General features: G+C 33.4%; 1 protein-coding gene across 1 annotated transcript; it reads left to right on the top strand.

Moving 5' to 3' along the window:
- Positions 1–12913: 12913 nt before the first annotated feature.
- On the top strand, positions 12914–13670 carry LOC118736434. The gene is made up of 3 exons (XM_036466529.1): positions 12914–13153; positions 13249–13413; positions 13496–13670. The coding sequence occupies exons 1-3, from the start codon at positions 12914–12916 to the stop codon at positions 13652–13654; spliced, it is 564 nt and encodes a 187-aa protein (XP_036322422.1). The 3' UTR covers positions 13655–13670.
- The last annotated feature ends 4784 nt before the right edge of the window (positions 13671–18454 follow it).

The following is an 18454-nucleotide window of genomic DNA, read 5'->3' as shown; positions in this document are numbered from 1 at the left end:
AGCTAAATGTGACTGTCTTTTATACCTTTTTTGCTATGCTGTGAGTGTGCAAAGGCATCAATAAAATTTCACTAACAGTGATGATGAAGAAAATGAATACAGACCTATGGTTTTTGTAGTTGCACAACATTTTGTACATAAATTCGTTTTTATGCTCCTTTTATCGTCGTTTTGCATAGCGTTGTCGATATCGTAGTTGTTATCGTAGTTGTTATCGGGAAAACAATCGATATCAGATTTGATATTCCATATATCTACCGGTAATATTAGGATATTCTCGTAATTGCCTTCGATATATCTATCAAAATTATTCTTTTCATCTCGTTGTTGTAGTCACAGTTATAGGCTCGTAAGCGTAATCTTCGATTTCATTGTATTCGTGATTACATTGTACTAGCTCTTGTATTCCTTTGGGAGCTCACAACAACAGTACTTATTGACTAAAATCACTTTTACTTGTATTGTAAAATTACAGGTACAACAGTGCCAATGTCAGATGAAATGTCAGTCAATAAAAAATGGTACCTTAATGCTGGCTTTCAGGCCCACAGATCAAATATTAGATACGCTTTGAATTTGGTTGCAATTGTGAAAGGTTAAATAAACATATTTTAGATTGAAAATTTGTTTTTTTTTTCTATTTTGTTGGCAATTGTTTTGCAATTCATAGTGGCTTTGGTCCCGAAAATAGTTACATCGAGATGAATCGCATTGAAAAAAAAAATAATAATGTAAAACAAAGGTAACCAAATGCATAGACTTTCATGGAGAGTACAGTAGCTCTTTTTGTGAATGTGTAAAATTTTCATTTAATATTCCTCGACATTTTGTTCTACGGAGTTCAATAAGACAGTTTATTTTGCTTGGTTCGTTTTAGTTTAGCTACCACTGTTTTCCCTTTCTGCTTACTTAGGATAATGTTATGATGTTATATAACCGCAGTGATGCTACAAAATCAGCAAAAATTGTCTACCAGTGTACCCTGTAGGAATGGTAAACATATTTTGCGTACGTTAAAGAAAATGAGTTTTAAGCCAGGGTGTGTGTCAAAGCAACTTACAAAATACCTTCCTTTTAAGTGTTCTTTGGACGGCAGATAACTTTTATAACCAAACTTTACGCAATTACGCTCGGATCCAAGAATTGTGCACTGGATGTACACAGCTATTAGTCCGACCCATAATCTCTTACGTAATTAAAAAAATAAGCGGAATTCAAAGGTCAGCAGCCGCTGGCGTAACAGGTGCCATGAGATACTATGCGGAGGACGTATTGAACATCCATCTTGACTTATTACCCATAGATATCTTTATCGAAAATTCAGCTGCTAACAGCGGAAAGACCGTTCGGGCACGGTTCCATCCTAGACGCAATACCGTCTGAAATTAAAGCGCTGCCCACTGACTATATCCTGTCGAAGGCTTGGGTTCACCATAAACCCTACTCGCAAAGTCCCAAGCCGCAGGGACTGGAATCAGGAGAATTTCGGGTTCTTGCTGGCCTTAACTGTCTTTACGGATGGGTCAAAGATGGAATGCGGAGTTGGTGCAGGGGTTTTCATTGAGCAATATAACCCACAGTTATCCTTCCGCCAGCCAGAGTATGTATGCGTTTTTTAAGCCGAAACGTTTTTTTACAAATAAGGCAGTAATGCGTTATTCAATAATTAAAGGTTCCACTCTCTTAGCGGTGGCACCTTGTTGCTTCTTTGCAAATTGAAAGAGTGTTGCTTATGTGTGAAATAGAAGTATACGATTTTGTTCAATAAGTTTATTTGTATATGAATATAAATTGTTTTTAAATTCGATGTTTACATAAAACTCATAGTAGTTTTATTTTAGTTTTAAGCCTATTTGAGTTTTTATACTGCTAAATAGCACATACATAAATTACGTAATTCATGTAGATATATTAATATTTCGTTCTATATTTCGTTTAAGATGTCCAATTTGCTGCAAATACATTAGAATTTACAAAAGGAATTTCACTACTAATTGCCTACTTTGCATACTTTCTACTACCATTTTCGCACCAAGGGATTTTATTTTTCCCCTTTCGATTATCCTAAGGGAGTGTGAAACCGCAGCTGTCAATATTTATCTAATCTTTAATTATTGAATCATGGATAGCCAAGCGGCTATTCAGACACGTTCTACTATATTTCTTATCAATACGAAATTACCCTAATATGGGTTCCGGGACATAGGGGCATCTACGGGAACGAAACAGCGGACAAACTAACAAGGACCAGCTCCGCACTGAATGTGTCGCACGCGGTGGACATAAGTGCCTCACTCAGGGAGTGAAATGAAATTTATCATGCGAAGGCCAAGCAGAGGTGGAACTGCACAGGATCTTACAGGAGTACCCGGCAGTTCTGGGTGTTCTACGACGCACTTAAAGCCTAAACTCTCTTAAGAATGTGCAAAAAAGATGCCTACAAACTTAAATACTGACTTTCCTGTTGGGCATACTTGCCAAATCACATATGTACACATGTATGTACATTAGGGTGGTCTAAAAACAGTAAAGTCGGAATTGTAATGCTCTCACCGCCTAGGATGGTTCTATATCGAAAAAAACTATACCCCTATTTTATATATTGCAATCAAAAAATATTTAGAGGTCGCTCAAAGCGCTCAAAGTTTTCCATATATTTTTATATGGATAAAAATCAACGTTTCGTAGAAATGGTATATAATTCTTGAAAATCAATATTTTAGTTCTCTTCAGCAGGCTTTCAATAATATTACCCAATTATTTGTTTAAAAAATTTTTAATACTAACGATTTATTATTGGTCCCCCCCCCCCCCCATTGCATTTTTCGGGGTTTTTGTGCGTTTTTGGCGGACCTATAAATTATAGTTGGGATGAAAAACTGGTTAAATAAACAATTGAGTACTATTATAGGGTATCTCCGATAAAAAAATATTGATTTTTAAGGATTCTATACCACTTCTATGAAAAGTTGTTTTTACCCCATATAAAATACATGTATAACTTTGGGTGCTTTGAGCGATCACTAAATATTTTTTGACTTCAAAATAAAAAATAGGACTCTATTTTTTCGGTATAGAACAATCCTAGGGGGTGAGAGCATAAACATTCAGACATTACTTTTTTTTACATACATTTTTGGACCACCCTAATGTACATACATACATACCTAAGCATAGTTGTGAAGGTATTTGAGCTTGTCAACTGTTGGCTTCGATTGTCTGCAGTCATTTCTTTTTTTGCGCGCTAATTTTATCACAAAATAACTTCGTCTTTCTTTTCTACTCTGCTCACAACTAAGTAATGAATTATGTCTTTGACTAAAGGTGTTAAATTTGTACATATGCAAACAGCCAGAGCATATTATGTCTTGACCACAAAGAAATTATTTATCGCCATCAATCCGCTGTGCGCTTTAGCTACGTGTTTTTCAATATCACGGAACCAGTTTTTCAACATTGAGAAAGATAAATACAACAGACTAGGGCACTTGCAGACAGACGCTACACGCCAGCATCTCCCGGTGAAAGTGTTGACAATAAAATTAAAACAAGTAATTTTTAAGCAAAAAACAAAACTGGCTTCAATCCTCATTTAAAAATGTAATAATACCGTTAATTTCTTCATGACCCAATGATCGGATATAAACTAAATTAGTATGGGAGCCCCCTTAAGGCAACACTTTTGCGATAGAAAAGTTATCCAAAATAGTTGACGTGGTTCAAAGTTATGCGGTAGCATACTTAAAAAAAAAATATAATATAATATTCCGACGAATGGATAACCTCCTCCTTTTTTTGAAGTCGGTTAATAACAGAAAAAAATTGATGAGATGTCAAACTAAAAGAAGACACAGCGAAATATAAAAAATAATGCAAAGAAATCTTTTCATTTCTTTTTTATTTTTTTGCCATTGTATATATTTAAATTGTCTACGAATCTGTGCAAACATTTAACAAGTGGTTAATTAAGTAAATATGCATAGAGCACAATTTTTATATTATTAGAGACGCGTGCGCGCTAGACGACCTACATGCATACATACATATGTACATTAGACTGCACCACTCCCCATAGAAAAAAAAAAGATCGGTACTCTACATTGGAATTATAAAATCTATTATATTTTAAGACTTGCACCAAAATATTTCGGACAAAAAATTAAGATTAACGTGAGCTGAACCGATTTGAAAATACCTCCAAAAATTTAATGTTTAGTTTATAAAAGTAGCTTTTTTAAAGAAGACAAAACAATTTAAGCTTAAAAAAATGTGCATAAAAATTATTTTAAAAAAAATTCTACGTAATCAAAATAATGAGATTTTTGATGCTGTTTTCGAACTTTTTTCAAAGTTTGGTTTAAAAAAAAACTTGAATAACTCAGCCAAAACTTTACCGAATTAGACTTGAAATTTATCATCGGAAAGGTATTTTCTGAAACCGCAACTTTTCTTGGTGATGCAGTCTAATGTACATACATATGTAAGCTTATTAGTTCGATAGAAAAAAACTCTGCTTTCAAAATATTGATAATTTGGTTTTCACCAGTTCTAACCGGAATTTGGCTCTATGAATTTTTATTTCTGCTTTCTCAAGCCCCACAATTAGTAGCAGACGAGCTAAGTTCGTACCAAAACCATTAATAATTTGAATTTATAAAACGCCTAACGCCTAGCTATAGCCTATCATTGTGTTAGTTTGGACAAAAGTAATATATTTTGTCGTATTGGATTTTCGTTGTTGAACTGAAATTTAATCAGAAATATTTCATATTGGGTTTTTTTTTTTTTTTTTTTTTTTAAATAAAATTTATTAAAAAATTTTTTTTTTTTTTTTTTTTTTTTTTTTTTTTTTTTTGAATAACATTTAGTCCACCATACTAACGAATAATTTTTTTCTTATAAGCCACCATTTTAGCCTTTTCCGGTCAAATCCGTCCCTGACCAATATACAAGTTTTTTTCTCTTAAATAAAAGGTTCATATCAAATCTTAAAAAATTGTTTTGGGTAGGTCAAATTTGTGCATTATATTGTACAGTGGTCCGGTTGGTGTTCTATTTTTAAATTTCGTTATGTACATACCTTCATGTACAATGTGCTGGTCCAATTAATTATATAAAAAATACATACTGTGGTCAAAATATTATAGACGAAACATTTTTTGCCACCACTTTGCTGCATACTCAGAATCTAATTAAAAACTCGAAATTTTTAGGGAAAAAATTCGTTGATTTTTTTTTTATTGCATACATTTTTATATTGGGCTATTGGTACAAAATAAAACAAAAGATGGGACAATACAGCAATAGTGTATTGAAAAAGTTCAACTAATTATTTTTCGTGATTGCGGTAAAGAAAAATATTTGGGTATACGCGCAATCGTGTGACACTGCCTTTCAACTTGTATTTACATATATGGATGTTGGTAAAAAATGAACTATAAAAACCTTACGACAAAATTAAATAACAACAAAAATAATATTTTAAAACTTGTCAAAATTTGGTGCCGTTAAACATTTTTCGACTACTGTACATAAGTTGACTTTGATTACTCGGCCGTGCTTACAAACAAAATACGGGTAGAAATTTCAAAATTTCAACCCTGTTTGTGTGAATTATTTTATTGTTATCAGTATTTTTCTTTTAATCAATCTATGTTGAAATCAGGGATCGTAACGGTTATGCTTTTTTTCAAAAAAGTAAAAAAATAATCCTTGTTTTTGACCGATATGTTTTTAGTCAAAAATAAAAGTTATAAATTGACTTTAAATTTTTTCAAGAACAAAAGTTAAAATTTGACTTTTATTTTTTCCGAAGATTATGTTCGAAAAGCATTTATGGAAATAGGAGAAGCGCATTGATGTTGATAAGGACCTTATGGATTTCTGGGCTGGCAGCTATGTATATTAATTGTTAAATTGAATTCCGAATCATTCCTGTAAAAAGGTGAATAACTTAAAGCTTAAATTAAAGAAACTCAATACATTTACAGAAGATAGAAAACTGCAATTGAAAGGATGTGTGTTTTTATTAAAACATATTGTATTGTGAATATGAAAACTACTTTTTTGAACGAAAAACTAAGTCAGATTTAACTTTTATAATTGACCGAAAAAATATAAGTCAAATTTTAACTTTTATATTTGACCGAAAAAAAAAAAGGCAAGTTCTAACTTTTACTTTTGACTGACAAAATATCGGCCAAAAAATAACGGTTAATTGCTGACTTTTTTGAAAAAAGTAAAAAAAAAATTAAATCATATAGATGTAACATTCCATTAACAAGCATCACATTGCTATATACAAGTGTTAAAAAGACCAATTCTTTCCGACTGGCTTTTTGAATTGAAATTTTTAAAATAACTATTATTTTCGATCCCTGGTTGAAATAAAAGTGAAAATAAAAAATATTTTGTCAGTAAAAAACGGCCCTGTCAAATCAAATCAATCTTCTCGAAAGTTAGCACCAATATTTTAAACGCAACCCCTTACAGATATCGGTTTAAATTAAAAGTGACTTATGACACTCTCAAAATAAAGGGCTCAGATAATTTTTTAAGATCCGACTGTCAAAAATGCAAAAAACAAAAAAATGCAAAAAAATACTTTAGACTTAGGGGTGTACGGCGGACAGGTTTTTTTTCTGATACAATCTAATTTATTCAGGGTGCCCACCCCCTCTTAAATGGAGGGGAAATCCCCAAAAATAAGACCTACCAAATCGGAGATGTTCTATCTTCTAGTGGTATTACCGACTTTCGATTTAGACCGGAAGACTTCCAGTTCCAGCCGGTAGTGGGTTAAATAGACAGAAAAAATTTTCGGACCTAATTTATATGGTTTTGTCCCCGTAAACCGAATCTGTATTAAAAATATTTATGTACGCCTAATTAAAAAAAAAAAATTGTCTCGGTCAGTATAAGTCACTTACGGTCGAAACCGAAAGTCGGTAATATGAACAGAAGATAGAGTAAATATCTCCGATTTGGTAAGTCATAGTTTTGCGTTATGGGGTTGGCTGGGTGGTCTAGGGAACCCGGTATACATACATATGGTAGATAGTAATTTAAAAGACGGCCTAATGTGAAAAATATTACAAAGATTCCCCAAATTTTTACGTGTTTTGCTTTTTATTGTATTTTGAAATTAGTCGTTGGCATTTCCTTCTCTAATTCGATAATACTTCTCCTTTTTTGCCTGTTTCTCAATACGGTCGTCAAACAATTTACAAGCGACTAACTTGAGTTGAAGTAGGCAGGCTATTATTTTACCCTTTGTCGAAGTGGTTTATCTCATAACTCTCAACATTTTCCAAAATATATGAACTATGGACCATAAAAAATAAAAGTACCCAGTTATTGGAGTATGTTTTTTACAAACGTTCCTCCGTTAAATGCAGCACTCTTGCAGATTTCCTTCTTCACTCAAGTAATACACAGATTCGTAAGCCTAAAAGCGTTACGTCTCATTAAAGCCACCTTTTTTGTTATTTATGCCAGTTCAATAAGTAACTGCAAAAACAAACAACAAATCGTACTCCGATTTTCCTTCCTTGCCGCTCAAAGTGCACATGAAATCCCCTTTTTACACACCCCTCGCTTTGGTTTCATATAAATAAATTATATTCATATTAACAATATTATGCATTGAAGCGTAGCATACAAAAAGGCGTTGAATGTTGATAACAAGTAACAAAATCGAAAAGCAACATTTTAACGGCAAATGTGCGCACGCACACACAAACAGGCGTACGAATTTTCGGGTGAACACGTGCGATAAATGGCGCAAGTTTTGTAGTGTGTATACCCTGCAGAAAAAAATTATCAATTGATAAAAAATAACCTACTTGTAGTTAGCTTTTTGGCGGGATTTCTATAAAATATATAACTTGCAGTTAGCTACAAAAAGCTAGCTTGAAACAAGTGAACAAGTAATGCAGGAGTAGAGCTCGAGATTGTTTTCTTTAAACGCGTTTCTATTTAAATATCCTGCACTTGCAAATACTTTTCGAAATTGAGGACAAATAAAACGAAGATCGAAGTTTCATATTATCATTTTGAAGTTATGTCTGACGGAGTTCGAATATGGGACCACCTACACCAGAATATAGAAACAATAGTGAAATGTTATAAAATAAATAAAGTAAAAAAAAAAAAATAAAAATAAAATATTTGGTTTTTCTATTGATATTTTATGTCCAAAAGTAGTTAGTTACAAATTATTTGCATCAAATGCAGAGGTAAACCACCCTTGACTATTTCGCGGCCATCACCATAGAAATATAGTTGGCTTTCGTCAAAGAAAATATACAGATAATAAGTGACTTTTAGCTCCTTCCTAATCAACATAAAGTTAGCTTATAGTTAGACACATTTCCTGCAGGGTATGTATGGTATGTGCGTTTACCTACAATAATATACACTTCCATTGACAACGCAACATGTTTTATTCGCTTTTGTCTTTTTCCTCATTCGATTGGCAAATAAATCATGAACTTTTGAATAACATCAAGTTAAGTTGTCTGAGCGAAATATGATGAGAAGTAAACAAGTATACACACATACACGCGCATATTCAGGTTCAATGGCTGGTGCTTGAAATGCTGCCTTTTGAGATTTTTGCTGCTAGAATAACTTAGTAATTTGATTTCAATGAGTAGGCATTAAATATTTCTAAAAGTATTTCAACATATGAACCGTTTATTTTGAAAGTGACATAAGTCACTTCGCACCTCTTGTGCTTAAATTACCAGTTACTTGTATGAGAACGCGTTGGTTATTCATTCAACTTCATCAACCAAAGGTAGAAGGTTTTGTCGTTAGTTTATGACATTAGAACGATTTACAGATGCATTTGGTTACAGGCAACCGGTCATTTAAGCACATGAGGTATGAAGTGACTTATGCCACTTTCAAAATAAACGCCTCATATTTAGTTCAACTGAGTGCCATATGCAAGTATCGCACACCTTGCAATTGGCAATTGCAATGAATATAAACAGTTCTAAGAAAGCTGTCGTCGTCACCCCTCTGATTTATTTGATAATCTCGCAAAAGTTCAGGCAGGTTTCCCCCTCTTTCTCTCCTCTGAAATAACCTTTCGCTAAAACTGGCAAAAGGAAAATTTTAAGTCGCAACCAAAATAGATATGTTTGTCAAGATTAATTCGTAATTTTGTTTGTACGTCTATGAATGCTCTTTTTATTTGCCTGCATGGGAGGTTGTTCCTAGTGAATTAATTCCTTTCAACTTAAACGCAATTTTCATGCCTAAGCTTAAAGCTATACAATTTTGTTGGAAAATGGGCGTATCACCGCCCACTTATGATCACATATACATATGTATATCGGTAACCGTTCTACCAATTTATACCAAACTCGGTATGACTATTGTGCTTGCCACATAAAAGCAAACCGTTGAAAATCATTGAAATCCGACTAAAATTACGGCCACTTTTCATAAAGCGGTAAATTTCAGAAATGCTTTAAACTTCAATATTTCGAAATTTAAGGCGCTAGTTTACTCAAAATTGATACACCCCGGCTTACCATCTAGCGGTAGCTTTTGGAAAGGTGAAAAACATATATTTAATACCTTGCGCCGGGTATTTAGGGTTCGGCTCCACCCGAACTTAGACTTTCTTACTTGTTTCTCTTTATTTGGTTTTAAATAAAAATTAGTTAAAAGACGTGATATCGCACGTTTAATAATATGGAGATGTAACTCAAAATTTACGTATTTGGAGATTTAACACAGATTACTAAACCTCCCCAAAATGGCGAAGATATTTGTCTTTCCATCTGTCTTTTCGTATACCAACTGTATGAATTGATCAGACTTTCATTGCGCATACTACTACAACATCCATTGGCAATGGTTTATTTTTTTTTTAATTTTTTGTTCTAAGATTTTTGCGATCCTTTATTGTGGCTACGTATACTTAATCGCTGGATTAATTGTCTGCCTTCTTTGAAATCGCAATGGCTAGACACAACTGCATCACCTACGCTGTTTTTGATACCTGGTATCCCCTCCTGCACATTATCCTATTTTAAATTCTTATTTTCTACTTTTTTTCTACTTGTTACCCAACCCAAATATTGCCACCAATTACATAGACTTACATATTTCTTTAGAATAGATTTTATTTTAATTCAATTTGCTTTGGCGACCGCGAAATATATTGCGATTACAGCCTACGGTTTTACGATACATTGGAGATATGGGCGATTCTAAGAATAAACGAGGGAAAAAATTTTATCATTTACATCATTTACGGTACGTACGAACTATCTATTACGAAGGTACTTTATTTTTTTAATATTTTATTGGACTGTTTTTTGTCTAGTCATGTTTCCTAGTATTGGATTAGCTATGAACTAATGCAAAAATATAAAAACATTTAAATGTATGCATAACTTTTCTTATTTTAATCCACTATTTACAGCCCGCGCTCATTAAAGTCTCATTAATATCTATCAAATGCCAAATTCCTTATTAAGTAGCATTTATAATTTTCCCCAATAAGCAAAAATATTGTTTACTCCCCAATTGATGTCATTTAACAACAGACGTAATGAGACCCTTTCCTGCAAATATAATTAACTGTCTAATTTATTAACTTGTGCACTGGCATTGAATGCCCAAGCGATCAAATTGATACATATATGTACATACATACATACATATGTATACTTTAACTAAAATACGCTATGAATTCATCGAATTTGGTAATCTATATAATACGTATGTATGTACATAGGTTTGTATATCAGCGAATAGATATTTAGTTAAACGCACGGTATAAGAGCCGTTACTTGTTTATGCTACCCTGAGGTTAAATTCAGGTTAGCAAAAGTTAGGTCGATTCAGAGAGTGAGGGGTGAAAATCGAGGCTAAATTAGAAGACCCGTATCGCGGCGTTTGTTTATGTTAGTCCGAATTTTTTTTTAATCGACCTTCGAATTTTGCAGTCAAATGCCGATTTTCAGCATATTGTTTATATGGTTTTTTTGGCTATAACTCGTCGACTAATTGATATTTTTTCAATCTGTTAAAGCCAAATTATTGCTAGAGACCTGTGCAACAATTAAAATTAAAAAAAAAAAAAAATGTTTTAGAAAATTTTTGTAGTGCTTATGAAGCAAAATGTTGGAATTTTTTTTTTCATGCTTTTTGAACATAACATTTCCACATAACTAAGTTTTTTTTGCTTTCTGTTTGATCTATAATATGCTTCTCAGTTTCTTCAATAAATTTCATTTGAAAAGAAAACAATCATAATACAAAACTTGCGTTTTCCAGCTTAATATTAATTTACTTCTCATTTCTTATGTACCAATTTTTTCAGTTGGTTCAGTGAAAAGTTTTAAGTACAAAAATTAAATAAATTAAATTAATGATTGCGGGGTGTTCCCGAGTCAGAATACACGAAGTTCAAAATCGTGGCAAGTACCGATTTAAAACACGGTCACTTTTTCGATTTTCAGCCGAAATTTTTCGTATTTGCTATACAAGGTTTTATATGAATGATTATACTATATAGATATATGCAAGGCCGTATTTAGAACACCTACAACAAAAGATTGGTGCAACACAGCGATGTTCTATTGAAAAATTTCAACAAATTATTTTTCGTGATTGAAATAAAGAAAAATATTTCGGTATTCACACAATTGGGATATGATTTGCATCAAAGTTTGGCATATACCCAATCGTGTGACACTGCCTTTAAACTTGTATATATACGGATGTTGTTAAAGAATGAACTATGAAAAACTAACCAAAATTAAATAACAACAAAAATGATATTTTAAAACTTGTGAAAATTTGATGCGCCTATAATTTTTTCGACTACTGTACATTATTTAGGGGAAAGTCATACATCAATAGATGTCTGAGTTTAAAGGAGCGCATTTGACTAAAACAATAAAAACTAAAGTGGGTATGGCCCAGCCTTAAACGTACAAAACATCGATTCATTCAAATAGTCGTCGCGGTTGACAGTCTTATAGCGGTACTGTGGGAGTTTACTTCTTTGTATTCATGTTGATAGAGATTCCAAATGGTGCCCAGGTGAGACTTTAAAGCGCTAGAGTAGATGTTCTTAATTGATGTTGTATCAAACGGATTGTGAAAGTGTAGGCACGATTTTAAAGCAAGATTTGCGGCATGGCCACCATGTTGATTTCGGAGAATACCATTAATGTCCAGATACCAGATTACATTAGTTTCGTGTTTGTTGCTGATTTAATTAACAATTGTTGTATGTTACATATTGAGCCTACATCCATTCGAATGTTTTTTGCTGCATTTAATACTGATGGCCTATCGCTGCATATTATAAACTTTTGCTTACTTTTCACAAGCCTTGTAATTCGTAACTTCGAAGATGTGGGCATCCTGCGGTAAAAGTCCCTGAGAAAGGGTTGGCCCAGCTTCGTTCGTAACAGCAAATGCAATGCCGTTGGCTTGCTTGGTGTCATCTGTGAAAAGGAGATTCCCATCACTTCGTTTCAGAGGGTTAACTATGTATGCTCCAGACAGTTTGCTGATATATTGTGCTGTTGGTGCACGGTTTTCGTAAAATACACAGGTTTTCAATAAAGCTTTCTGTATTTAGTGAGCTTAAGTTATGCATTTTTAAAGGCTTACATGAAATTTGAAAATCGGCCAGCTCTAATCGGCTTATGGCCGAAATGGCATTGGAATACGCCAGAAGAAGGCTCTTCACCGATTGTGTAAGGGCCATGAACTATTTCACATAATTAATATAATTATTTGCTACTTCAACTCTTCAATGCTATCATCTCATTTTATCTGCAACACTAATAAATAAATAAACAATTAAAAAATAAAAATAAAATGCTCGCAATGCCCATTGATGCGCAGCAGAGTAGCTCATTTGCCTGTCAGTATGAAATCGCCATTGAAGAGTGTTGCACTGGTTTGCTGGTTGCTTGTGGCTAGCAGGTTCGCCCAATATTTTGTGGCTACAGCGGCGGCCGCACACGCTACGATAACCGACATCAAGTGCACAAGCTTGAATAGAAGCTTTGTGGATTTCGCAGAATGTCGCCTACGCTTGGTCCAACGTAGTTTAAACGAAATCAATATCCGATTGAAAATTCTGCAACCACCACTGGATAATATTACTGTGCGTATAATATTTATGAAAAATTTACAAATTGAAAAAAAAATAATTAATTAATTGTCTCAACAATTTCTGTGACTTAAATTTTCCAAACAAAGGTACACCTGCAATTCATGAAAAAGTCAAATGGCTATCGTCCTTACTTGATCGACACCAAATTCGATGCTTGTAAATTTATCAGCACAAAAAGTAATCCTATGATAAATTACTTGTATGATTTCATAAGACCCTATACGAATATAAATCATTCGTGTCCGTACCGTGTAAGTTGAAAGAAAAGATGACTAAATGGGTAACTAAATAATTACAAAATTTTACTAAGTAAATCTATGCTTTCCTCTGCAGAATGAGCTGATTGTGAAAAATTTACGCATCAATCAAAAACTTTTAACTGCCGCCACAATATTGCCAACCGGTGATTATGCCTTTTTTACTACATGGTTGGTGAACAACGTTAAACGGGCTTTTCTTCAATTGTATGTAAAATATAAGGAAAACGAATAAAATTTTGAAGGAAAACAGCGGCCCTTTTTGGATTTTGTTAAATACTTTTTAATGTTGTTAAAGCTTAATAATGCTTTGACTAATTGTTTTGCGTTTGTATTTTATAAACATAAATTATTTAGTTTATTGAACCGCATCAAATTAAACGCCGCCTATCTTCAAATAAAAATTAAACGTTTTTCGTTTTTAAATAGAATTTATTTTTCATCTGAAAATCAGGGTAAAAATTATAGATAGATACACATTACGCGTCTTCTAGCTTTAAGGTTGCATAAGCTGTAAATTTACAGGGTTGCATAGTGTACAGTAGGGTGGTCCAAAAATGCATGTGAAAAAGTAAAGTCGGAATTTTTATGCTCTCACCTCCTAGGATTGGTATATACCGAAAAAAATATACCCCTATTTTTATACCCGAGCGCACTTGTGCACAAGGGTATATTAATTTTGTTCACATAACGGTTGTTTGTAACAGCCAAAACGAATCGAGATAGATATAGACAAATGTATACATAAATGATCAGGATGAAAAAAGAAATCGATTAAGCCATGTCTGTCTGTCCGTCCGTCTGTCCGTCTGTCCGTCTGTCCGTCTGTCCGTCTGTCCGTGTACACGATAACTCGAGCAAAAATTGAGATATCTCAACGAAATTTGGTATGTAGGTTTCCCTTAATCCAAGGTAGGTTGGTATTGAAAATGGGCGAAATCGGACTTTAACCACGCCCACTTCCCATATAACGGTAATTTCCAGAAATACGAAAACTGCGATATTTTAGTAACTACTGAAGATAATTCACTCAAAATTGATATTTACAATAATTTTTAGACGAAAAATAAGAATATTATAAAGTTTTGGAAAATGGGCGTAGCCACGCCCACTTATGGTTACATGTGTATATCTTGGTAACCACTGCCCCAATTTCTTCCAAACTTGGCACAGTTGTTGGCCTTCGCATAACATACCAAATGGCCGAAAATTTTTAAAATCGCTCAATAACCACGCCTATTTCCCATATAACGGTAATTTTCAGAAATATGAAAACTGCAATATTTTAGTAACTACTGGAGATTATTCACTCAAAATTGATATTTATAATAAGTTTTAGACGAAAAATAAGAATATTATAAATTCTTGGAAAATGGGCGTAGCCACGCCCACTTATGGTTACATGTGTATATCTTGGTAACCGCTACACCAATTTCTTCCAAACTTGGCACAGTTGTTGGCCTTGGTACAGCATAAAAAACCGCCGAAACTTTTTAAAATCGGACAATAACCACGCCCACATCCCATATAACGGTAATTTAGAGAAATACAAAATCTTCGATAAATCATTAAATATTGAAGCTCATTTTTTCAAAATTGATGGTTGCAACAATTCTTTACCAAGAAATGCGTTTATGGTAAAATTTTGGAAAATGGGAGTGGCACCGCCCACTTATGATCACATATAAGTATACCGGTAACCGTTCTACCAATTTGTACCAAACTCGGTATGGTTATTGTACTTGCCACGTGTAAGCAAAACGTTGAAAATTATTGAAATCGGACTAATATAACGGCCGATTCTCATATAACGGTAAATTTAAGAATTGCTTGAAACTTCAATATTTCGAAATTGAAGGACGCTAATTTACTCAAAATTGTTACAACTCGGCTTACCATCTAGCGGAAGGTTTCGGTAGGGTGAAAAAACATATATTTAATACTTGCGCCGGGTATTTAATGTTCGGCTCCGCCCGAACTTAGCCTTTCTTACTTGTTTATTTTATTTTTTTTTTTTATCAAAAAATATTTAGAGGTCGCTCAAAGCGCGAATAGCAAAAGAGCAATGTTAATTCGCGCAGCCCCTGCTTGCTTTCTATGTACATATTTATATGTCAATCTCTCTCTCTGCAATAACGGAACTTTGGCATTTTGTGTTCACAATTCACTGGAGCCTTCATTTTTCACTCAATTAATTTGATTAGTTTAAATGAAAGCTAATAAAATTTGCAAGAGACTGTTGAGCCCGATTTTTGAATTTTTTGTTTGTATTAATTTTTTTAGTGCAAAGTGCAGAAAATGTATAAAAAAATGTTCATCAAAATTAACTTTATTTTTATTTTTTTTTTTTTTGGTTTTTATAAAAATTTTGGGTATGCAGTTTTGTAGACCATTAACTTTTAGTACAATAAATTGCAAGTTGCAAGTGGCTAAGAGTTCGCGTTGATTTTTAATAATAACTTAAAAATGGCGTTCTCCATTTTTGGATATCTTCTTTAGTTTCCGAGATATTCAGTAAAAAGTGTCGTTAATTTAGTAGAAATTTTGATCACATTTTGTCGTATTTCATACAAAGTGGCTGCCAAATTGTGGACAAAAGGCGCTTACGGCAAAATTTTACTAAAGGAAATCCTTCATAAACTCAAATCTAATTAACAATAAACATTAAAAATAAAATAATTTAAGAATTTGGTGAACTAGTAACCAGCGTTGCCGTTTTGCTTAAATTTAAGCAAAAATGCTTAAGTTTTTCTTGCCTGTTAAAATGTTAAACTTTTCTTCGTTTTGCTAATATTTTTTATTAAAATAGTCAAAAAGGATAATTTTCCTCAAAAATTCATAGTCAGAAGAGTTACTATTTCAATAAATTTTTCAAATTTATTTTAGGAAGACTGTCATCCAGATCCCACATAAAGTTCCAGCAAATGTTGCACTACGCAATTCCCGATCTACGGTCGTCGCATTTTCAAACCTCCGAGTGTAATTCTGCCATGAAATCGCTTCTCATAAAAACCATTTGCCGTTCGGAGGCGACCTCGAACTTTAGGTCCCTTCATTTGCGTGACAAGATCAACACGCGCATTTTGGATGATGCCTAAATAACTCGTTTTTGCATGCATTCAAAAAACTAGCGCAAGGGCAGATAACTATTATAGGAGTATGCGTTGAAAGCTTGAAATAATGTGTAATAGTTTTCAAATTTAGCAACTGTTGGGCCCGATTTCAGATGGCCTACTTAAGTAGAGATTGTTGATTAATTTCCACTATTCCTTTTCAGATCATACATTTAGTCTGCACTTAAATGGCCAATTTTGCTATTTAAATATGAGATATGCAAGCCTGTGTTTATACCAAACAACCAAGATTGATTGGTAGGTTGTTTAATCAATCCCAACAAATCCCACCCAAAACAATGAGCTGTTCAGCAGAAAATGTAATCAAGAATGCAAATGCAACAACAATTTCAAAGAATAAGCCAATGCTGCCAATTGTTTGGCATATTTAGACAAAGTTGATCTGAAACCCAACGAAACCTAAGTGGCATTTAAACAACAATCCACAATTAAACTTAAGTGCCGTTTAAATATTCTTTTGAAATTGGCCCTTAGAATATAACATCCTTACTTTTGACGACAAAACTCAGCCTTAGAGAGCCTTTACTTACTGACTTGCTTACTTTTTATTTCTATAACCAATTTACCAGGCATTTTTCGTTTTAATAAGACCCGATATATAATAATAATAAAAGTTTGGCGCTTACACATAAGTTAGTGTTTGGCCGAGCTTCTCCCCCGATTTGTGGCATGCGCCTTGTTGTTGTCACACAAAGCGGAGGGACCTATAGTTTTACGCCGACTCCGAACGGAAATTGTATTTTTATGAGAAGCTGTTTTTCATGGCAGAAATACACTCGGAGGTTTGCCATTGCCTGCCGAGGGACGACCGCTGTTAAGGAAAAACCTTTTTTCTATATTTTTTTTTCGATGTTGCTTTGACCAGGGTTCAACCCAGGGGCAGCGGAACTGAAGCGCGCGCTGCTTACCACTACACCACAGCGGCCGACAAATAAGTTGACCCGATAAATAAGTTGCTTAATTTTAACGGGATTTGTTAAACTTTTTGATGGATTTTGTTAAACTTTATTTTTCGGGCGCGGCAACACTGCTAGTAACATTTTCAGAGAAATTGCATTCCAAACATCATTCGCGATTTCCCACAACCTGCCGAAATTGACATACGACAATCTTTTACCCAGGCGACGATATAACAAAGACTTTTATTTCCCGTTTAGCAGATGTGCTCGAAATATTAGCGAAAAAGTTATTAGAAATCATTGCGACCTATTAGCCACTTACAAATTGCATTTTATTTTACTAAAATTTTATGATCAAGGGATGATCTATAAAGCTGCATACCCAACATTTTTCGAGAAACTAAAAATTTTGTTTAAGTTGGTGCACATTTTGTTTTTTAACATTTAAAATTTTTTTTCGTTTAACTAGTCTTTATTACGTAACATTTTTTAACTTGAACTGGAGAATCGATTTTCTTCAAAATTGCTACTTTTTCTGCACTTTACAATAAAAATTTAATACCATCAAACAAAAATTTAAAAATCGGGCTCAACTGGTATCTTGCAAATTTTATTGTTTCTCATAAAAAAAAAAATATCAAATTGAGTGAAAAATTGAGCTATAAAAATTTAGCGGATTCTCGAAATTTATCAAGTTAGTGAAATCTTATTTTATATGTTATTTATTGAATAGCCAATATTCATAGAGTGATCAAAATTTATAGATTGACGGAATGTATCGAGTTGTGGATATATATGGAATATAATTTTTTGGAATTCTCAAAGTAGATCTGGTTATCGAAATTTCTAGAATTACACGAATTTATCGAGTTATCACCATTTAGCGATTTATCGAGTTACCAGAAAGTATCGACTTTCGAAATTCGTCGGAATTTATCAAGTTATTGGAATTCATTGTTTTTGAAATTCATTGAGTTATCAATAAGTATCGAATGGTTGTTT

Source organism: Rhagoletis pomonella, unplaced genomic scaffold (genome assembly GCF_013731165.1).
Source record: "Rhagoletis pomonella isolate Grant_MI unplaced genomic scaffold, Rhpom_1.0 Rhpom_scaffold_00003, whole genome shotgun sequence".
Lineage (NCBI taxonomy): Eukaryota > Metazoa > Arthropoda > Insecta > Diptera > Tephritidae > Rhagoletis > Rhagoletis pomonella.
This window is presented reverse-complemented; position numbering and strand designations above follow the sequence as displayed.